At 45.2% G+C, this 24,374-nt stretch overlaps 1 protein-coding gene across 1 annotated transcript in view; it reads left to right on the plus strand.

Moving 5' to 3' along the window:
* The first annotated feature begins 3,117 nt into the window (after positions 1 to 3,117).
* Positions 3,118 to 24,374, plus strand: part of LOC126273428 (cytochrome P450 4C1-like) — a 109,173-nt gene continuing 87,916 nt past the window's right edge. The window contains exon 1 of the mRNA XM_049976979.1: positions 3,118 to 3,329. Coding sequence (XP_049832936.1) covers positions 3,118 to 3,329 — 212 coding nt within the window. The remainder of the gene's footprint in view (positions 3,330 to 24,374) is intronic.

Here is a 24,374-nt window from a genome sequence, read left to right on the forward strand (position 1 = left end):
TGCAGCCAACAACGATATGTGTGGGGTTCGATTACCAGTCAACACTGAACTCTTCGTCATATTATTTCTAGTTCAAACATGCTCACATGTCACTGCTGGTGCAACAAACACTCATTTAACGTTCGTTTTCTCTACAATACAACAGTGATAGTTGCTGAGTTGGAGTCCTGGCAAGGAAAAAATTAATGTGTCGTCTCATCATTTCAGTTAAAACATCTAGCTACTGCCAAAAAAATCCGATATGTCACAGTTGATTGTGCTTCGACGACAATCCGATTAGGTTCTGGTTTCGAATCCCTGTCCAACACAAAGCTTTACCACACGGCATTTCAAGTTAGTTACACGTGAAGAAGCAATATTTAACATCTCTCGTATTTTGTTAACGGGGACGATAGATGCTGGGTAGGAATTCGCATCTGTTAAAAATGTTTACATTATGTAATTTTAAGTTGATCTTTACTAACTGATACTGTCTAAAGATTTAAGTGTCAGGAAGTCGTTTCTGAAAGTATTTGTATGGAGTGTAGCCATGTATGGAAGTGAAACATGAACTATAAATAGTTTGGACAAGAAGAGAATGGAAACTTTCGAAATGTGGTGCTACAGAAGAATGCTGAAGATTAGATGGGTAGATCACATAACTAATGAGGAGGTATTGAATAGAATTGGGGAGAAGAGGAGTTTGTGGCACAACTTGACCAGAAGAAGAGATCGGTTGGTAGGACATGTTCTGAAGCATCAATGGATCACCAATTTAGTATTGGAGGGCAGCATGGAGGGTAAAAATCGTAGAGGGAGACCAAGAGATGAATACACTAAGCAGATTCAGAAAGATGTAGGTTGCAGTAAGTACTGGGAAATGAAGAAACTTGCACAGGATAGAGTAGCATGGAGAGCTGCATCAAACCAGTCTCAGGACTGAAGACAACAACAGCAACAACAACTGTCTAAAATCGAGGTATATCACTCGCTGTATATATAGTCAGGAATAACTGTTAGTTTCAGTCAGTCACGAACTCTTTGCTTAGTCTGCATGACCTGGGTTTGAATCCATATACAGAACGAGACGGTTCGTCGTGTCATTTGAAGTTCATACATATTCTTAACTAGCTGCTCGTGAATAACTTAATTTGTTAATGACATTTTGTGTTAAATAATAAGTAGGGTATGTTACTTTGAAGAGGTAATCATGAATACGACGAACTTACTTCGTGCATTACCTATCTGACGTAATAATGAGAGTGGTAACATTTCAGGAATGTCATTTATTGTAATAAATGTGAGCTTACAAGCCTTAAGGACAGTCTTATCTGTGATAAGGTGTTCCCTGATATTTGAAATATCGTAGTATTACTTCACATCTTGAGTTATTGCGATACAGAGCAGTGTTTTCTTCTTGTTGCCGTGTTGGAACCATTTTCAATAGTCAAACGACTGTACCAAGGAGCGATTAGAGAACCTGCTCGACAGCTGCGTTATGCGGGTTGCATATGAGTCAGGCGAAATGCGATTCAGGTCTCTCGGGTACTTTTGAGCACGACTGTACATGTCTGGGGAGTATGGCGGTCAGTGGAAGTGATTAAATTCAGAAGAATGTTCCTGGAGCCCCTCTGTGATAATTCTGGACGTGTGGTGTGTCGCATTGTCCTGCTAGAATTCGCCAAATCCATCAGAATGCACAATGGACATGAATGGATGCAGGTGATTAGACAGGGTGCGTGTCACCTATCAGAGTCGTATCGAGACGTATCAGGGGTCCCATTTCGCTCCAAATGCACACACCACATACCATTACAGAGCCTCGACGAACCTAAACAGTCCCCTGCTGATTTGCAGGGGGCATGGATTCATGAGGTTGTCTCCACACCCCTACACGTCCATCTGCTCCATACAATTTGAAACGAGACTTGTCCGACCAGGCTACATGTTTCCAGTCAACAACAGTCCAACTTCGGTGTTGGCGGGCCCAGGCGAGGCACAAAGCTTTTTGTCGTGCAGTCATCAATGGTAGACGAGTGGGTCTTCGGTTCCGAAAGCTCATATCGATGATGTTTCGTTGGATGGCTTGCACGCTGATAATTGTTGATGACCCAGCATTGATATCTGGAGCAACTTGAGGAAGGGCTGCACTTCTGTCACGTTGCACGATTCTCTTCAGTCGTCGTTGGCCCCGTTCTTGCAGGATCTTTTTCCGGCCGCAGCGATGTCGGAATTTGATATTTTACCGAATTCCTGATACACTCGTGAGATGGTCGTACGAGAATATCTCCACTTCATCACAATCTCGGAGATGCTGTGCTCCATCACTCGTTCGCTGACTAAAACATCGCGTTCAGAGTTACATAAATCTTGACAACCTGCCACTGTAGCAGCAGTAACTGATCTAACAACTGCTCCAGACACTTGTTGCCTTACATAGACGTTACCTACCGCAGCGTCGTATTCTGCCTATTTAAATATCTCTGTATTTGAATAGACATGGCTATACCAGTTGCTTTGGTGCCTCATTGTATGTTCTAGTGGATAATGTCAGAAGCTCCATGAGAGCGTTTGCTAATAATACGCTTGTATGCAGGAACAGCTTAGGACCGTAGCGAAGCGGTAGAAGCCATCCAGAGGATCGACGCATGGTGCAGACACTGGCATTTCACCCTTAACGTGAAGATACATAACGTATTACATCTAATATAGGCGAAGAAATCCACTACTGTTCGATTACACGATCGTGAGAAAAAAGAAGCCTACGAATAACTATGCACAACGACTTAAACTGTAGGAAAAGCAGTTGCCACGCTCAGATTCGTTGGAAGAATCTTAATGAAATGTAACTCAACCATGAAAGAAGTGGCGTCTGGTTGCGCATTCGCTCAGTTCAGCTTGCCGGAGCTCCTGTATCTGTGCGATCTGTTCTCACGATCGAGAGAAGGTGACCTTCAACATTGTCCTGAAAATTATGCAACTTCGTTGCAACCTGTTCTGCACTTGTATGCAATCAGCTGGCGGAGATGTTCTGGAATGACATTTCAATGTGGGTGGGAGGGGGGGGGGTGGAGCGCATTGTCGGCGTATAAATAGAAGAGGGACGGGTGGGCCAGTTCTTTCTTACCCCGCTGAATGATGAGTGTGGCGTTCGCCGCCTGTGTGGTACTGGTCTCGCTGTCTGCTGGGCTGCTGGCAGTCGCGACGTGGTTGTGGGCAACCCGCCGTCGAACGTCGATCCCAGGACCCCCGACACAGCCGCTGCTGGGAAACGCGCTCATCTTCTACAAGCTGCCCGTACTGTGGGACCGCCTCGCGGGGCTGCACAGTCGCTACGGGGACATCTTCAGGTTAGTTAGGCGCACTACCGAACGAGATGGTGCAGCGGTTAGCACACTGGACTCACATTCGGGAGGACGACGGTTCAATCCCGTCTCCGGCCATCCTGATTTAGGTTTTCTGTGATTTCCCGAAATCCTTTCAGGCAGATGCCGGGATGGTTCCTATGAAAGGGCACGGCCGATTTCCTTCCCCGTCCTTCCCTAACCCGAGCTTGCGCTCCGCTCTAATGACCTCGTTGTCGACGGGACGTTAAACACTAATCTCCTCCTCCCTCCCTCCTCCAAATCATCCATCCATCTGGAGCACTGCCGGGACCCAATACTACGTCTCCGGTTACGTCTACGTGTCCATGATTACTCTGTAGTTCAAAATTAAGTGCCTAACAGAGGATTCACCGAACCATCTTCAAGCTATTTCTCTACCGTTCTCCTCTTGAACACCGCGCGGAAAAAACGAACACATAAATTTTTCTGTGCGAGCTCTGGTTTGTCTTGCATTTTTGTGATGATCTGGGCATGTCAACAAAATACTTGCACACAGTGAGGCGAAAGACGGTTATTGAAATTTTATGAGAACATCCTGTCGCAACGAAAAACACCTTTGTTTTAATGATAGACACCCCAATTCAAATATCATTTCCGTGGCACACTCTCTCCTAGATCACGGTACCATATAATGAACCTTTCGATATCCCCCGTCGATCAAATCTAATGCGGATCCCAAAAATGTTCAAATGTGTGTGAAATCTTATGGGACTTAACTGCTAAGTTCATCAGCCCCTAAGCTTACACACTACTTAACCTAGATTATCCTAAGGACAAACACACACACCCATGCCCGAGGGAGGACTCGAACCTCCGCCGGGACCAGCCGCACAGTCCATGACTGCAGCGCCTTTAGACCGCGATGCGGATCCCACAACCCAAAGCAATACTCCAGAAGAGAACGTACAAGTATAGCAAGGCAGTCACTTTAGAAGACCTCTTATACACTGAAAAGCCAAAGAAACTAGTACACCTGCCTAAAATCGTGTAGCGCCCTAGCGAACACGCAGAAGTGCCGCAACACGACGTGGCATGGACTCGACTAATGTCTGAAGTAGTGCTGGAAGACACTGACGCAATAAATCCTGCAGGACTGTTCATCAATCCGTAAGAGTATGAGGGGTTGGGAACTGACAAGGTGAATCCTGCGGGGCTGTCTATAAATCCGTTAGAAGTCTCTTCTGAACAGCACGTTGCAAGGCATCCCAGATACGCTCAGTGATATTCATGTCTGTGTAGTTCAGTGACCAGCGGAAGTGTCTAATCCCAGAATATTTCAGGAACAACTCTGTAGCACGTCTGGACCTGGGGGGTGCCACATTGTCCTGCTGGAGTTTGCCAAATCCGTCGGAATCCACGACAGGCATGAATGGATGCAGGTGAGCTGACAGGATGCTTACGTACGTGTCACCTGGCAGAGTCGTATCTAGACGTATCAGGGGTCCCAAATCACTCCAACTACACATGCCCCACACCATTACAGAGCGTCCACCAGCTTGAACAGCCCCCTGGTGACATGCAGGGTCCATGGATTCATGAGGTTGTCTTCATACCCGTACACATCCATCCGTTCGATACAATTTGGAATGAGACTCGTCAGTCCAGGCAATACGTTCCCAGTCATCAACAGTCCACTGTCGGTGTTGACGGGCCCAATCGAGGCGTAAAACCTTGTGTCGTGCACTCATCAAGAGTATACTAGTGAGCCTTTCGCTCTGACAGCCCATATTGATGGTTTTCCGTTGAATGGTTCGCACGCTGCCAGTTGTTGATGGCCCAGCACTGAAATCTGCAGCAGTTTGCAGAAGAGTGGCACTTCTCTCACGTTGGACGATTCTCTTCAGTCCTCGTAGGTCCCGTTCTTGCGGGATCTTTTTTCGGCCGCAGTGACGTCGGAGATTTGATGTTATAGCGGATTCCTGATATTCACGGTAAATTTGTGAAATAATCGTATGGGAAAATCCGCACTTAATCGCTACCTCGGAAATGCTGTGTCCCGCCGTTCGTGCGCCGACTACAGCACCATGTTCAGACTCACTTAAATCTTGGTAACCTGTCATCGTAGCAGCAGTAACCGATATAACAACTGCGCCAGACACTTGTCTTGCAGAGGCGTTGCCCACCACAGCGCCATATTCTACCTGTTTAGATATCGCTGTATTTGAATACTCATGCCTACACCAGTTTCTTTGGCTCTTCATTGTATTATCTCAGCGTTCTGTCAATAAATCGTAGTCTTTGGTTTGCCTTAGCCACAACATTACCTATGTGACCGTTGCAACTTAAGTTATTTACAGTTGTAATCCCTACGTATTTAATTAAAGTTTCTGCCTTTATATTTGTGTTATTTATCGTGTAACCGAACTTTAGGCCACTGCTTTTGGTACTCGTATGGATGAGTTGACTCTTTTCATTATTTAGTGTCATTTGGCACTTTTCACACAGTACAGATATCTTGTCTAAATCGTTTTGTAATTTATTTTGGTCATCTGATGACTGTATAAGATTGTGGATGACAGGATCATCTTCAAACAATCTAAGAGATTGTGTTCAAATTTGTTTATCTAGATCAGGGACAACAGAGGACCTGTAACACTTCCTTGGGGAACGTCAGATATTAGTTCTGTCTCACTCGATAACTTTCCATCCATTACTACGAACTGTTACCCTACTGAGAGGTAATCACGAAACCAGTCACCCAACTGAGACGATACTCCATAGGGACGCAGTTTAATTAGACATCGCTTTCGCAGTACGGTGTGTAAATCTAAAAATTTGGAATCACTTTAACGTCCTCTGTCAGTAGCACTATTACTTCGTGAGAATAAAGAGTAAATTGTGGTTCACAAAAACGATAATTTTTGGATCCATATTGGCCGCTTGTCAATAAATCGTTTTCTTCGACGTAATTCATAATGTACGAATACTGCATATGTTCCAAAATCCTGGGTCTGTAATTCAGTGCGCCGGCCGCGGTGGTCTCGCGGTTCTAGGCGCGCAGTCCGGAACCGTGCGACTGCTACGGTCGCAGGTTCGAATCCTGCCTCGGGTATGGATGTGTGTGATGTCCTTAGGTTATTTAGGTTTAAGTAATTCTAAGTTCTAGGAGACTAATGAACACAGCAGTTGAGTCCCATAGTGCTCAGAGCCATTTGAACCATTTGAATCTGTAATTCAGCGGATTACTCCTACTTCTTTCCTTGGGTATTGGTGTGACTTGTGCAGCTTTCCAGTCTTTAAGTACGGATCTTTTTAAGAGCGATTGGTTGTATATGACTGGTAAATGTGGAGTTTTTGTATCATTGTACTCTGAGAGGAACCTGACTGGGTTACAGAGTTGTCCATTGATAGTGACCGGGCCATATATCTCACGAAATAAGCGACAAACGAAAAAACTACAAAGAACGAAACTTGTCTAGCTTGAAGGGGGAAACCAGATAGCGCTATGGATGTTTCACTGCATGACAGAATGGCGATGTACTTCCAACATGATGGATGTCCGGCAAGTAGCTCGCGTGCGGTTGAAGCGGTATTGAGTAGTATATTTCATAACAGGTGGATTGGTCGTCGAAGCACCATACCATGGCCCGCACGTTCACCGGATCTGACGTCCCCGGAAAGTTGAAGGATATTTGCTTTCGTGATCCACCGACAACGCCTGACAACATGTGTCAGCGCATTGTCAATGCATGTACGGTGGTGGTGGTGGTGGTAGTTAGTGTTTAACGTTCCGTCGACAACGAGATCATTAGAGACGGAGCGCAAGCTCGGGTTAGGGAAGGATTGGGAAGGAAATCGGCCGTGCCCTTTCAAAGGAACCATCCCGGCATTTGCCTGAAACGATTTTAGGGAAATCACGGAAAACCTAAATCAGGATGGCTGGAGACGGGATTGAACCGTCGTCCTCCCGAATGCGAGTCCAGTGTGCCTACCAGTGCGCCACCTCGCTAGGCAATGCATGTACGAACATTACGGAAGGCGAACTACTCGCTGCTGAGACGAGTGTCGTTACACATATTGCCAAATGCATTGAGGTTGATAGACATCATTTTGATCATTTATTGCATTAATGTAGTATTTACAGGTAATCACGCTGTAACAGCATGCGTTCTCAGAAATGATAAGTTCACAAAGTTACATGTATCACATTGGAACAACCGAAATAAAATGTCAAAACGTACCTACGTTCTGTATTTTAATTTAAAAAACCTACTGTTACCAACTGTTCGTCTAAAATTGTGAGCGATATGTTTGTGACTATTACAGCGCCGTCTGTCACAAAGTGAAACAAGTGGTCCAACTAAAACATTCACATTTCTTTACGTACTACACGATATGTAATAAAAAATGGGGATTCCTATTTTTTTTAAAAAAAACGCAGTTGATATCTGTTTGACCTATGGCAGCGCCATCTAGCGGGCCAACCGTAGCGCCACTGGTTTCCTCCTTCAAGCTAGACAAGTTTCGTTTTTTGTAGTTTTTTTCGTTCGACGCTTATTTCGTGAGATATTTGACCCGGTCACGATCAATGGATTACACTGTATAATCAGGGCCGAATGGCTTGCTTTTATTAACTGATTTAAGCTAACCGAGGGTGTCTACTTCATGTTGGCAGTTTTCTCGGTTCGAATTCTGGAATATGCATATGGTGAAGGAATTTAGGAAAACCGTAATCACTTACTCTCTTTTAGTGGCACTGTCACCATTCTGAACGCGCAGGGGAGGTATTGATTGTAACTTTCTGCTGGTTTACTTTACATACAACCAGAATGTTTTTGGATTTTCTTTGAGATAGAGTTTCGTTGTGGATGGTATTACAAGCATCTCGCATTGAAGATCGCAGCACATTTCGAGCTTCTGTCGAACTTCACCAATATTTAGGGTTTTGCGTCTTTTTTTAAAATTTCGCATGCTTTTTTCGCTGCAACAGTGTTCTGACCTGTTTACTGTACCATGGGGAAGCGTTACCATCTCTTATTAATTTATTTGCTATAAGTCTCTTAATACTACTTCCTTGAATTTAAGCCACATTTGGTTTAACCTTACACATTTAGTTTGGAAAGAGTGTATACTGTCTCTTAGGAAAGCTAACTGCTATGTTATTGACGACCACTAGCGTTGTAGTTCTTTCGTACGGACTCCGTTACGCATTGTTGTGGCCACATGTAGTAAGCGTTGCTTCACGCAGTGGAGAATGGCAAAGCAGAGGTTCGCCGGTGACCGATGCGTTGCGACGTAGGCAGGCACAGATAGTTTTGCTGGCAACAGCAGTCTACCAACAGGCTGACGCAAAACGCACACAGACCGAGGGCCGAGCGAAGCCTGGAGAGTGCTGAGTAAGGGGAAGTGAGGCCAGCACGCTAAGTTACGTTGCAATATACTGCAGGAGTAATAACAAAAAGCTACCACCGAGGGTAAAAACGTCCTCCTGCCGGATATAAATAGTGGAGTGCAGGCAGCAACAGACAGAAGCCATTAGGAAGCAGTTCGGATCTGAGGACGGACGTGGTCCGTGTCAGAATGTTCAATCTCCGCAGGTGGCGATTCTGGAAGTCTGTTCCAGCTCGCAGGAGTCATCCGTTCGCCGCCAGATGTCAACTTCAGCTCTGGAGGTCGGTCCGAGTTTGGTCAGCACCATAACTGACTAACCACAGCGAGAACTTCCAGCAGGACCGGCCACAGTGCGGTCTCGGTCACAGGCGCCTCCGGAGACTGATGCCCGGACTTCACGGCAACCCGGCCCCACGGCGCGTGGTCCGTGCATGACGGGACCTTGTGGACATCGCGACTGACGACTTCCCAGCCGCCGGTGCAGCAGGCGTCGGCCGGTGACCTCACGGCGACGCGGCTCCTTGGCCTTGCCGTACTGGGGCGCCGAGCGGCGACGAGTTCATCTCGACCACAGCGCATCCTGGCTTCAGCGGAGCACTGGTGGCCTGAGGCTCCCGAGCGCGATCAGCGGCGCGCGTAGCGCGCATTATCGGAGAATCTACACAGCAGCAGCCAGGCGGAGGGATCCGCAGGGCTGGGCAGCGACGACGAGGGAGAAATTGTAAAGAAAGTTCAATAAATAATTGTAAAACTCCACGCCGCCCCAGTCTTTGGCGCAGCCACTGTGCTGCTAACAAGTGGTGCAGAAGTCGTAACAGCATTTAGAAAGTGGACACGGGTTCGCAACAGTATCCAGGAATCATCAGATCGCAATTGAGACATTTTCACTGTTTCCTAATGCTAACTATGGCCATAGTCGCTAAGCGTTGGTGCCACGAGTGTCTTGAATAAGTTATGTTGCGCTACCAGTAACGATATTTACTTTTTAATTTGATACATTGATCCACCTTTTGTGTATGTTTTGCTCATCATCAGGCGTATTCTGTTGCTTGCATATGAAGTTAAATATGTCTGCCATAGTCTTGACGAAGTTGCTTCCTGTGAGAAAATATGTTTTAGGGAAAAAAGGGATTACAAGGTGTGTGTATGTGGGGGAGGGGGGAGGTGGAGCGAGAAAGCTACAACCAGTGTTGTTGTTGTACAGACTGCTTATAATATTGTGATGGAATTCTGCAATATAAGGTAGTCTTTCTAGCAGGAAATACGTGTAAATAAAGATTGGAAGACATAAATCGTAGGCAAAATCTCTGACATGCAAAGAATATGAATTAGTGCTCCATACTAACTGATACCAAAATATCGTCATGCGTCTAATGCAGACAGGTCCACGACAAGGCTATGCAGCTCAAAATCGTATATATCGCCGTCTACACACATATTCCGCAAACCAATGTGACGTGCGTGGCAAAGTGTACAAGGGCGGTGCGACGTGTTGCGATTTCTTCCGGTTCCGATCGCGAGTGGAACACGGGAAGAATGTATAAATGCCTCACTGCTTGCTGTAATTAGTCTAATCTTATGTTCACGGCCCCTACGAGAACTATGTATAGAAGGAAGTGCGTAGATCGAACGGCTAACCGGGCGGGCCCATCACGTATAATAAGCAAATAAAATATACTGACGAAGATCGAAATACAGCTTAACAAGCAAAAAATCATGTATAGAGGCATACACCAATCAATAATACAGACTAAAACACAGGAGGTAAACCATAAATTATGCTGCATAATATAAACTCACCCACGTAATTTGCAGCTATTTGTTGTCAGAAATTTTGGAAAGCTGGTGTGATGACTTTGCAGTCTTCGCTGACAAGAACTCTTTGCTGATTTCTTTCGTGCGAAAGAAAAAGCGGCACTTCATGAAATGGAAAATTAATTTATCGGGAATCTCAAGTTTATGTTCCACAGAGCATTCTAAATCACATGTTCCTAAAACAATTTCGTCAGTGCTGTCTAAACACTCATAAAATATATCACCACCGTAGTTTTTTGAGATGGAAGACTTCAGCCTGTAAAAGAATGTTGAAAACGCTGTCAGACGGATAAATCAAATAAGAAATGCCATTTATTGAGCCGAAGTCATTTATGGCGGTAAAAGTTGCTACTTTGAGTCAGACAGCATTTTATTCACAAGGGTTTGAGCACACTTCACACAGCTGCTCCATTTATTACGCTTTTTGACATTGTAACCTGCTGTATGATAAACTAAACATTGTTTCGGAATATTGTCTTTATATGGAATAGGAAGATCGTTCTCCCAGTCCACTATTACCATTTTCTCCTTAATTTTGTCCTCAGCTGGCAAGTTAATGCGTTTGTTTCGTTCGTCCAGTTCTTTGGTACATAAACGAATCTAAATTCGTTTCACAGTTCTCGAATGCAGATAAAGCCATCTCAACGGGGAGATGCATACACTGTGCGACGTATGTTATTGCAGAAAGTCTACAGTTGATAGCAGGTTGTTGCGACCTATGGACCTCAAAATTCCAAGATGACATTCCAGAGCATCTTCGCTCTGGGCCATAAATACTGAGGAGCTTCCAATGTACTCTTTAGCGTGGTTTCACAAAAGTCAGTTAATATTGGTATGAAGGAGAATCTTTGTAGACTGAGTTATTTGGTATTCTTGTGTTGAGCGCATCTGATACATTACGGTATTCATATCTCTCGTGACTAGTTCCGTGTTTTCACTGCAGTTAAAATTCTCGGGATTAGTTATGCGGAAAAGATCTACAAACACACACGAAAATATTACTCCACTGTTGATTTTTGATAAAAATATCCTTAACGTCACGAAATACAACTAAACACAACAACAATTCTAAATGTGTCTTACGAGCCGTCCTGTTATAAATCTGCTTCAGTCCGCAAGAGACCGCTGCGCAGTCAGTCGGTGAGCGCAACAATTACCGTTATAAAAGATACCACGAAAACTGAAGTAACGACACTTCTCCCTCTAAGCGCTATAACAGTTGTTTGACTCTATGGATTTATCTAATAATTATAATATCGCTGATTATTCGCACACCCAATCAACCACGTAAATGAACAGTGATCGTGGCTTGACGTTCAACCGTTCGTGTTTATTCGGCTCAACTCGTGTAACGCCGTCCCGTTTTGTCTGCGGTAAAGATTCTTTTTCTGGATGTGACGGAGATTTCCTGGCAAAGACGTCAAGAACACTACGCACGAATTCAAAAGTCAATTTAGAACACGTTCAGAAATCAGCTCAGGAAGTGTTTTAAAACCACTGGGACGTGTTTCAAAATCATATGAATAATCGATAAAACAACGTGCGCAGGATGCTAACCGCTTTGTGAAGCAAGGTTTGTTTCTTTTTTTTTCCTTTGGCATATGAATTTGACTCCATCTGAAATAGCCTAAAAGGGCATTTATCCCGGTTTATCCTCTCCCCCCTCCCACCCCCCTAGATCCGAGCCTGTTAAAAAGAACAAGTTGCTACTTTAGGTTTTACAGCATCTCTGGAACACGCTCCCATGAGTCAGACATACCTGTGACCATTCGTGTTGCCTTCTTTGACTACATCCAGTACCCGAAGTCCTGTATGGTGTGGTTCTCATACACTTCGTCAGTATTCTGAGACGGAACCCACAGTTTCATACACTACTGGCCATTAATATTGCTACACCACGAAGATGACGTGCTACAGAAGCGAAATTTAACCGACAGGAAGAAGATGCTGTGAAATGCGAATGATTAGCTTTTCAGAGCATTCACACAAGATTGGCGCCGGTGGCGACGCCTACAACGTTCTGACACGAGGAAATTCTCCAACCGATTTCTCATACACAAACAGCAGTTGACCGGCGTTGCCTGGTGAAACGTTTCTGTGATGCCTCGTGTAAGGAGGACAAATGCGTACCATTCCGTTTCCCACTTTGGTAAAGGTCGGATTGCAGCCTATCGCGATTGCGGTTTATCGTATCGCGACATTGCTGTTCGCGTTGGTCGAGATCCAATGACTGTTAGCAGAATATGGAATCGGTGTGCTCAGCAGGGTAATACGGAACGCCGGGCTGGATCCCAATGGCCTCGTATCACTAGCAGTCGAAATGACAGGCATCTTACCCGCATGGCTGTAATGGACCGTGCACCAACGTCTCGATCCCTGAGTCAACAGATGGGGACGTTTGCAAGACAACAACCATCTGCACGAACAGTTCGACGACGTTTGCAGCAGCAGGGACTATCAGCTCGGAGACCATGGTTGTGCAGTTACCCTTGACACTGCATCACAGACAGGAGCGCCTGAGATGGTGTACTCAACGACGAACCTGGGTGCACGAATGGCAAAATGTCATTTTTTCGGATGAGTCCAGGTTTTCTTTAATGCATCATGATGGTCGCATCCGTGTTTGGCAATATCGCGGTGAACGCATATTGGAAGTGTGTATTCGTCATTGCCATACTGGCGTATCACCCGGCGTGATGGTATGTTCGCATTGACGGCACTTTGAACAGTAGACGTTACATTTCAGATGTGTTACAACACGTGGCTCTACCCTTCATTCGATCCCTGCGAAACCCTACATTTCAGCAGGGTAATGCACGCCCGAATGTTGCAGGTCCTGTACGGGCCTTTCTTGATAGAGAAAATGTTCGACTGCAGCCCTGAACAGCCCATTCTCGAGATCTCTCACCAATTGAAAACGTCTGGTCAATGGCGGCGGAGCAACTGGCTCGTCACAATACGCCAGTCACTACTCCTGATGAACTGTGGTATCGTGTTGAAGGTGCATGGGCAGCTCTACCTGTATGCGTCATCCAAACTCTGTTTGACTCAATGCCCAGGCGTATCAAGGCCGTTACTACGGCCAGAGGTAGTTGTTCTGGGTACTGATTTCTCAGGATCTATGCTCCAAATCGCATGAAAATGTAATCACATATCAGTTCTAATATAGTATAGTTGTCCAATGAATACCCGTTTATTGCCTGCATTTCTTGTTGGTGTAGCAATTTCAGTGGCCAGTAGTGTAATATGTGTGACGCCTCGCTATATTACACATGCCATTAACATTTCGTTTATTTTGTGTTAACAAGATTTTCTCTGTTGTACTAAAAGAACACGTTTTGCTGGATGCTTGGATAGAATTTGTCATGTTTTTGTCTCTATGGAAGATTGAGTCATTGTGAATGTTTGGCTAGGCGTAAAAAATCTCTGAGGTGAGAATGCTGTGCTCGATGATACTGTATTGTGGTTAGGGAAAATGGTCATCTCTGAATCGTCTGAATCGGTTAGTTAAATGTCAGCATGATCCTTTAACCATTCAGTCTTTTTGTTTATGGTGAGGTGCGTATGCAGCAGTGAGTGTGTGTATGACCCCTAGTTGAATGAGGGCTAGACAGGGTGTGGTTTTCTTTTCTTTTGTTTTTAGTTGGCAAAGCTATCATGTTCCAGCATGTTAATCTCAAAGACACAGTCAGAGTGTCATAATTTCTTCTGTTCCGTGCAACCTCTTTATTGGAGTGTGACACTCCCCATGCAGAAATTGTTCAATAACAGGGAGGTCGTGAAAGGTGGCAAGTCATTCTCTCACTTTAACTGCTCTGTCAGTCAGATTAATATTCATATTTTAGATCATGATCTCTATGTTCCCCAATACTACTTTTGGTATGTGTAGGTTATGACTGTTTTTTACATGTGGAAATTGTGCCCAGAATATTCTTGTAACTGCACGTGTAGCCTGTAGTAGAGAACTTGTACCTGAGTGGCCATAGTGGAGGCGACAGAGAACAGGTAGAAATATGGATTGTGCTCCATAAATGTTGTGCCCAGCGACCTGGCTGTGCGATTGAGTTGGGGAAGCAGCACTCTGTGAACTGTACCTGCAGAGGGACCTCGGGCCTTGGCACTCCTCTCTTGCTACTTTGTGACAGAGCAGGAGGGCGCAGGCTCGCAAAACATTTTCCCTGGGTCAGGCGACAGTACATCGCGAAGGTGTCCTGATGGCGGCAAGTGAGTGGAGGAAGCCATTTAAGAGAGACTGTTGTAATCTGAGGTTTTATACAAAGGGAAGGATGGTCATAAAACTATAAGCATTCTCAAACTAGAAGCTGGGACGATACAATCGGTGTTACTGGTGCATGTGTTAAGTGGAGGCGAAACTGTAGCTCCCCTGATGCCGGGAGTCGTCAGATTGTTTCAGCGATCGGAAAAAAAATATATTTCACTGGTATGACTGTCTGGGCAGCTCAACCGCCTTCTTTCAGAAATTGGAAATGGTCAACCTGGAAAGATTAGATTTCTTCATAATTGAGGGACTTTGGTCCCATGTAGGTAGATGTCTTTTGACGAAACTTGGCCATGCTTACCGTGAGAATGACGCCTCTCTTGTCCAAAACCTTTTTTTCCAGAAAGTGAGACTCTGAGTCGCTGATTGGTTCCTTTCAGGATACGCAAAGTAGAATCTCGCTGCCCCCAGCGTGGGAATTCCGATGGTGTCTCTGGATCGGCTACCAGGCCAGCAAAACAGTCAAGAGGAGCGATTCAGTGATGGAGGGTAGTTTGATTCGTGCGTACAACATGGAGATAGGCTTTTTTCCTGATAATTCGGCTCCTGCATAAGGCTTGATGGAAAATAATTGTGACTGTTTGCCTTCCTCGTCTTCTGGTCCTCCCCTGATAGAGAACTTCAGGTCTTTCGCTAGTGGGTGAGACTTGGGGTACGCGACTTGTGATGGACTAGGAGCCAGTGGCAATTTCCAACAGCGGAACAACATATATCCTTGGACTTATCATGTGTCACGATGGTGAAATTATTCGTGTTGAGTTGGCCGTCTGACGTTTGGAAATTACAGCGCGAGCCTTCATGGCTGTGAGTCAATCTGGTTGGCCAGATCAGCGAAAGGACGCACCTCACATTGAAATCTGCCATGATTTCAGGGCTCTGATAGGGACGTTTCCCGCATTCTAATAATCAGAACGCCAGTGCGAACAGTTTGTAAGTTTTCATGGATGTGTCAGACTATTACAGCTGCCACCCCTCACCACAGCGTGTCTTTTTCTACTGCCGCCTAAATCAAGGTGAAAGGGTAAAGTGCTGGCCGCTGTGGACGAGCGGTTCTAGGTGCTTCAGTCTGGAACCGCGCTACTGCTACGGTCGCAGGTTGGAATCCTGCCTCGGGCATAGATGTGTGTGATGTCCTTAGGTTAGTTAGGTTTAAGTAGTTCTACGTTCTAGGGGACTGATGACCTCAGATGTTAAGTCCCATAGTGCATAGGCCAGTATTACACTATCAAATTTCCTTGTCCAATATATTTCTCAAATATATTTGTCAAAGAAATTTGATGGTGTAATAGGTAACTTTGTCAAATGTCGTCAAATATTTGATCACATCTAGGACCTCGCTGTAGATTTGATCAAAGAAGTCGCTTGTCTTCTGTTCACTGTAATGTGACATGTTACCACATGGAGCGCTAGCATCACGGCAGTGTTTGTCATCTGTAGTGTTTTTATAAACATTGACAGTAAATACAATTTGTGTGTACCGACAACTACAAAATTAATAGAGATGTATGAAGCTGATGAGGTGCTTTACGACGTGAGGCACCCTTAATACAAAAATAGATTAAGAAGATTGGAGACCTAACCTAACCTAACCTAACTCTTCCTGTAGCAAGGAATCGGAGTGTTACAGTGAGCCTGTCTTCTGCAGATATAGCAGTTCTCAAGTGAGTATTGTGCTTTGTAACATGAGGATACACTTCACTGAGCACTTACAGAAATGTATTCTCATCCATTCTTAAGTAACTGATGTACGACTTGACGTCCTCCACTATAAGCTCGCGTAACAAGTTTTGTTGAATGCTTTTATCGTCTCGTCGTAAAACCCATAGCTTCACCTAGGTACGTTTCCTTTTTTTTCGCACTTCTCTTCCGCATGTGCACACAGTGCAATTGTGGTACATGCAACTGCTGCCGTTAATAACAAGTTGTTGTTGTCAGCCATCTTGAACTCTGACGAAAAATATGATGACAGTGTAATACCCCTTTTTAGCGCCACGTCAAAGATCTTTGTCAAATATATTTGACGAATATTTGATCACATCTTTGATCAAATCTTTGACAAAGAAATTTGACAGTGTAATAGTGGCCTTAGAACCAAATGGTAAAGTACAGCTGCACCAGCGTAGAGTTCTTAAATGATATTCACAGCTCCCTGTTCTCCGTGAACTATAGTTTGTGGTGTTCAAAAAATGGGTCTGAGCACTATGGTACTCAACAGCTATGGTCATCCGTCCCCTAGAACTTAGAACTACTTAAACCTAACTAACCTAAGGACATCACACAACACCCAGCCATCACGAGGCAGAGAAAATCCCTGACCCCGCCTGGAATCGAACCTGGGAACCCGGGCGTGGGAAGCGAGAACGCTTCCGCACGACCACGAGATGCGGGCTGATTGTGGTGTAACTGGTCGTAGTTGATTCATGTGAATAGAATTTGTCCTCGCAGTGGATTCACGTAAACGAAGACCGATGGCGTTGTAAAAGGGGGAGAACTTGTGTAGTTTCCACCCCATTGAACGCTCTGCCAGTCAAGCACCATTCCTTTCCTGATCTATGTTTGTCATTTTTTTAAGATTTATCAGCTCGATTTTAGGTATAAAATTATGAATAAAAACTTCTCATTATTTTTGTAAACTTAAATGCGCTATTTTTCTCATTCATACTGCCTTGGCCATTCTCCGTTTTTATTTCATTGTGATGACAGCAATTCAGAATGCATTCATACCAAATTAATTAATTTGATGATTAATTGGGTTCTGAAAGTGACTGCAGACAACGGCAACGAAAGTGCCATGAGTAAATTCACTAGTTTCATGTAAAAAAATTAAGGGTGTAGTTCACGATGTGAAGCAAACGACCGCTTGCAAAGTCGCCATCCCACCTCCCAGCAATGTTTCGTAGATGCCGAGAAAGAGGGGAGTGATCTCCTCGGAGTCAAATCGTGCTCTGGCCATTCTATGGTCAGGGCCAGATGGCCATACACATTTACAATGCGGGCGCCCATTTGATGAGCACCATACCCCTCACAGATGGAAGGTTCATGACATCCTCAACTGACACGTTCTCGTGAAGATACATGTCCAGGATCGTCACCAGGAGAGATGTAAGAGCCGTAACCGGATACATCCGGCAAAGCAGCCAACTGCACCTCCTGGAGCAGTGTGTCCTGTGTGTCCGTACGATCCAGCGCAAGCATTGCCGATGGCGGTGGTAGAACAGCCGAGTCGCTAGTGGGGCAAAGTTGTTCTAGGTCGTCGGTTTGTGCAGGCACCGCACTTGTCACAGCAGGTTTGGGGACCAAAGTAACGCTTCGATCCTCTTCATCTTGAGAAATCACTGAGGTGTCACAAGGGCGATCGGTTACAGAATCTCAGATAGAAGGTGAAGAATCCTAGTCAGAGGTTGTGCGGTACTGCCAGATGTACTTTAGTGTCGGAAGACGGGAGTGATTCACGGCCTTGTGGAACAAAAGTCGTCGTGCAAAGACTGATGAAAGTTCCATCGAAGCGTCCGGCTTGGCGTCGACGGTGTCAATATGGTAGGAAGAGAGAGGGATGTGCCCACCCCCCCATGTGTCAGACTCCACAGGCAGGCGTGTTACTTGTGACAGTGGGTCTGTTAGTCGCGGTAGGCGGTGAGTGAGGGCCACCGCATAAGCGACAGGCAGTACCATTGGTAGAGTCTCTCTCGGCATCTCAGCGAGTGGCAGTTGATTTATGCGTCGTTGTAGGAATTCCGAACGGATATGAGCCTCCTGGCCACACCTAGAACAGGTCTTGGGTTGACCGACATGTATGACCGCAAATCACCCATTGATGTTTACTTAAGATGGCAAGTGACAACGAAGATCAAATGTGATCTGACGGACGCCGTTTGAAATGGGGTGTGTACTGAACTGCATCCAGCTTTTTGCAGTGTGATTATCAACCACGCCGCAGGGTTCGTAAACCACTATGACGTCTTCCGCCGGCAGTTTCAAAGCCAACCGAAATAAATGCACAATACGAACGCCAAAGCCAGCGTACACTAAGGCGACCGCGCCGACATTTCCGTCTGTGCGACAAAACCAGAGATCATGCTGAGCAGATTTCAAGATCCTGTTACACGCCGCAATGTTAACGACCTTAAGGTATACTAGATTACTATGAACATGTATACCCTGTAGGTCCGATGCTGATAGCCTTGCATCATCAAGGAGGTAGCGTTCTACTTCCAGCGATTATTAAAGGCGAATCGAAGTGTTGCTTTCCTAAGCCATGTTCCTGCTCGCTATCAAGCGCAGTCGAAGTCCACAAAGTAAACGAGGGAGGCTGTGCGCGTCACAGGCGGAAAGACGCGCGAGTCCAAACCGCTCGGCTTCTGAGGCCACACTGCACGGCCGCCGACTACGTCCTACAGGACACATCAAGAGACAAATCCTCAACGTACACTACTGGCCATTAAAATAGCTACACCAAGAAGAAATGCCGATGATACACGGGTATTCATCGGACAAATATATTATACTAGAACTGACATGTGATTACATTTTCACGAAATTTGGGTCCATAGATCCTGAGAAATCAGTACCCAGAACAACCATCTCTTGCCGTAATAAAGTCCTTGATACGCCTGGGCATTGAGTCAAACACAGCTTGGATGGCGTGTACAGGTACAGCTGCCGATGTAGCTTCAACACGATACCACAGTTCATCAAGAGTAGTGACTGGAGTATTGTGACGAGCCAGTTGCTCGCCCACCATTGGCCAGACTTTTTCAATTGGTGAGTGATCTGGAGAATGTAATGGCCAGGGCAGCAGTCGAACGTTTTCTGTATCCAGAAAGGACTGTACAGGACCTACAACATGCGGTCGTGCATTACCCTGCTGAAATGTCGGGTTTCAAAGAGATCGAATGAAGGGTAGAGCCACGGGTCGTAACACATCTGAAATGTAACGTCCACTGTTCAAAGTGTCGCCAATGCCAAAAAGAGGTGACCGAGACGTGTAACCAATGGCACCCCATATAATTACGCTCGGTAATACGCCAGTATGGTGGTGACGAATACACGCCTCCAATGTCCGTTCACCGCGATGTCGCCAAACACGGATGCGACCATCATGATGCAATAAACAGAACCTTGATTCATCCGAAAAAATGACGTTTTGCCATTCGTGCACCCAGGTTCGTCGTTGAGTACACCATCGCAGGCGCTCCTGTCTGTGATGCAGCGTCACGTGTAACCGCAACCATAGTCTCTAAGCTGATAGTCCATGCTGCTGCAAACGTCGTCGAACTGTTCGTGCAGATGGTTGTTGTCTTGCAAACGTCCTCGTCTGTTGACTCAGGGATCGAGATGTGGCTGCACGATCCATTACAGCCATGCGAATAAGATGCCTGTCATCTCGACTGCTAGTGATACGAGGCCGTTGGGGTCCAGCACTGCGTTCCGTATTACCCTCCTGAACCCACCGATTCCATATTCTGCTAACAGTCACTGGATCTCGACCAACGCGAGCAGCAATGTCGCGATACGGTAAACCGCAATCGCGATAGGCACAATCCGACCTTTATCAAAGTCGGAAACGTGATGGTACGCATTTCTCCTCCTTAAACGAGGCATCATAACAAAGTTTCACTAGGCAACGTCGGTCAACTGTTGTTTGTGTATGAGAAATCGGTTGGAAACTTTCCTCATGTCAGCACGTTGTAGGTGTCGCCACCAGCGCTAACCTCGTGTGAATGCTCTGTAAAGCTAATCATTTGCATATCACAGCATCTTCTTCCTGTCGGTTAAATTTCGCTTCTGTAGCAATTTTAATGCCCAGTAGTGTTCAACATGGAAACACATAAACATTAAATCGATCATTATTAACTTTGGACCTTATTTTATATAAACGAAAAAATATTTCTTTTTAGACAGTATTTCGATATATGACACTGACAATACAATCTTCCATCACAAACATTGCCATGAATTTTCCCAAAAACTAGGGAGTCTCTAGCAAGTAGTCGACACTTCAGTCACTTTGAATATGGATCGCCCTTGCAATATTTGTTCGAATTGGTGAACTACATTTCACAACATGTGAGGAGGTACCCAAACTGCGCCTTAGGAAATTCGATATGCTAACAGTTCAAACACACTGAAGCGCCAAAGAAACAGGTGTAGGCATGCATATGAAAACTCAGAGATATGTAGACAGGCAGAATATGACGCGGTGGCCGGCAACGTATATACAGGGTGGTCCATTGATCGTGACCGGGTCAAATATCTCATGAAATAAGCGTCAAACGAAAAAAACTATAAAAAACGAAACTTGTCTAGCTTGAAGGGAGAAACCAGATGGCGCTATGGTTGGCCCTCTAGATGGCGCTGCCTTAGGTCAAACGGAAAACAACTGCGTTTTATTAAATAGGAACTCCCACTTTTTATCACATATTCGTGTAGTACGTAAAGAAATATCAATGTTTTAGTTGGACCACTTTTTTCGCTTTGTGACAGATGGCGCTGCAATAGTCACAAACATATGGCTCACAATTTTAGACGAACAGTTGGTAACAGGTAGGTTTTTTAAATTAAAATACAGAACGTAGGTACGTTTGAACATTTTATTTCGGTTCTTCCAATGTGATACATGTGCCTTTGTGAACTTATCGTTTCTGAGAACGCATGCTGTTACAGCGTGATTACCTGTAAATACCACATTAATGCAATAAATGCTCAAAATGATGTCCGTCAACCTCAATGCATGTGGCAATACGTGTAACGACATTCCTCTCAACAGCGAGTAGTTCGCCTTCCGTAATGTTCGCACATGCTTTGACAATGACGCGTGTTGTCAGGCGTTGTCGGTGGAGCACAATAGCAAATATCCTTCAACTTTCCCCAGAGAAAGAAATCCTGGGACGTCAGATCCGGTGAACGTGCGGGCCATGGTATGGTGCTTCGACGACCAATCCACATGTCATGAAATATGCTGTTCAATACCGCTTCAACCGCACGCGAGCTATGTGCCGGACATCCATCATGTTGGAAGTACATCGCCATTCTGTCAAGCAGTGAAACATCTTGTAGTAACATCGGTAGAACATTACGTAGGAAATCAGCATACATTGCACCATTTAGATTGCCATCGATAAAATGGGGGCCAATTATCCTTCCTTCCATAATGCTGCACCATACATCAACCCGCCAAGGTCGCTGATGTTCCATCTGTCGCAGCCATCTGGATTTTCCGTTGCCGAGTAGTGCATATTATGCCGGTTTACGTTACCGCTGTTGGTGAATGACGCTTCGTCGGTAAACAGAACACGTGCAAAAAATCTGTCATCGTCCCGTAATTTCTCTTGTACCCAGTGGCAGAACTGTACAGGACGTTCAAACTCGTCGCCATGCAATTCGTGGTGCATAGGAATATCCTGCGATTGTAATCGATGTTGATGTAGCGTTCTCAACACCGACATTTTTGAGATTCCCGATTGTCGCCCAATTTGTCTGCTACTGATATGCGGATTAGCCGCAACAGCAACTAAAACACCTACTTTTTTCACATGTGGCTGAACACTTACTGTTTGCTTAAATAACGTAACTATCCGGCGAACGGTCCGGACACTTGGATGATGTCGTCCAGGATACCGAACAGCATATATAGCACACGCCCGTTAGGCATTTTGATCACTATAGCCATACATCAACACGATATCGACCTTTGCGGCAATTGGTAAAGGGTCCATTTTAACACGGGTAATGTATATACAATACCGTCCGCACTGGCGGAATGTTACGTGATACTACGTACTTACCCGTTTGTGACTATCACAGCGCCATCTATCACAAAGCGAAAAAAGTGGTTCAACTAAAACATTCATATTTCTTTACGTACTACAGGAATATGTAATAAAAATGGGGGTTCCCATTTAAAAAAGCGCAGTTGATATCCGTTGGCCACTGGCAGCGCCATCTAGCGGGCCAACCATAGCGCCATCTGGTTACCCCCTTCAAGCTTGACAAGTTTCGTTCTTTGTAGTTTTTTCGTTTGACGCTTATTTCGTGAGATATTTGGCCTGGTCACTATCAATGTACCACCCGTATAAAACAACAAATGTCTGGCGCAGTTGTTACATCGGTTATGGCTGCTACAATGGTTATCAAGATTTAACTGCGTTCGAACATGGTGTTATAGTCGGCACACGAGCGATGAGACACAGCATCTACATCTACATCTACATCCGTACTCCGCAAGCCACCTGACGGTGTGTGGCGGAGGGTACCCTGAGTACCTCTATCGGTTCTCCCTTCTATTCCAGTCTCGTATTGTACGTGGAAAGAATGATTGTCGGTATGCTTCTGTGTGGGCTCTAATCTCTCTGATTTTATCCTCATGGTCTCTTCGCGAGATATACGTAGGAGGGAGCAATATACTGCTTGACTCTTCGGTGAAGGTATGTTCTCGAAACTTCAACAAAAGCCCGTACCGAGCTACTGAGCGTCTCTCCTGCAGAGTCTTCCACTGGAGTTTATCTATCATCTCCGTAACGCTTTCGCAATTACTAAATGATCCTGTAACGAAGCGCGCTGCTCTCCGTTGGATCTTCTCTATCTCTTCTATCAACCCTACCTGGTGCGGATCCCACACTGCTGAGCAGTATTCAAGCATTGGGCGAACAAGCGTACTGTAACCTACTTCCTTTGTTGTCGGATTGCATTTCCTTAGGATTCTTCCAATGAATCTCAGTCTGGCATCTGCTTTACCGACGATCAACTTTATATGATCATTCCATTTTAAATCACTCCTAATGCGTACTCCCAGATAATTTATGGAATTAACTGCTTCCAGTTGCTGACCTGCTATTTTGTAGCTAAATGATAAGGGACCTATCTTTCTATGTATTCGCATCACATTACACTTCGCTACATTGAGATTCAATTGCCATTCCGTGCACCATGCGTCAATTCGCTGCAGATCCTCCTGCATTTCAGTACAATTTTCCATTGTTGCAACCTCTCGATACACCACAGCATCATCTGCAAAAAGCCTCAGTGAACTTCCGATGTCATCCACCAGGTCATTTATGTATATTGTGAATAGCAACGGTCCTATGACACTCCCCTGCGGCACACCTGAAATCACTCTTACTTCGGAAGACTTCTCTCCATTGAGAATGACGTGCTGCGTTCTGTTATCTAGGAACTCCTCAATCCAATCACACAATTGATCTGATAGTCCGTATGCTCTTACTTTGTTCATTAAACGACTGTGGGGAACTGTGTCAAACGCCTTGCGGAAGTCAAGAAACACGGCATCTACCTGTGAACCCGTGTCTAAGGCCCTCTGAGTCTCGTGGACGAATAGCGCGAGCTGGGTTTCACACGATCGTCTTTTTCGAAACCCATGCTGATTCCTACAGAGTAGATTTCTAGTCTCCAAAAAAGACATTATACTCGAACATAATACGTGTTCCAAAATTCTACAACTGATCGACGTTAGAGATATAGGTCTATAGTTCTGCACATCTGTTCGACGTCCCTTCTTGAGAACGGGGATGACCTGTGCCCTTTTCCAATCCTTTGGAACGCTTCGCTCTTCTAGAGACCTACGGTAC

This window comes from Schistocerca gregaria, chromosome 5, assembly GCF_023897955.1.
Source record: "Schistocerca gregaria isolate iqSchGreg1 chromosome 5, iqSchGreg1.2, whole genome shotgun sequence".
NCBI classification, from domain to species: domain Eukaryota; kingdom Metazoa; phylum Arthropoda; class Insecta; order Orthoptera; family Acrididae; genus Schistocerca; species Schistocerca gregaria.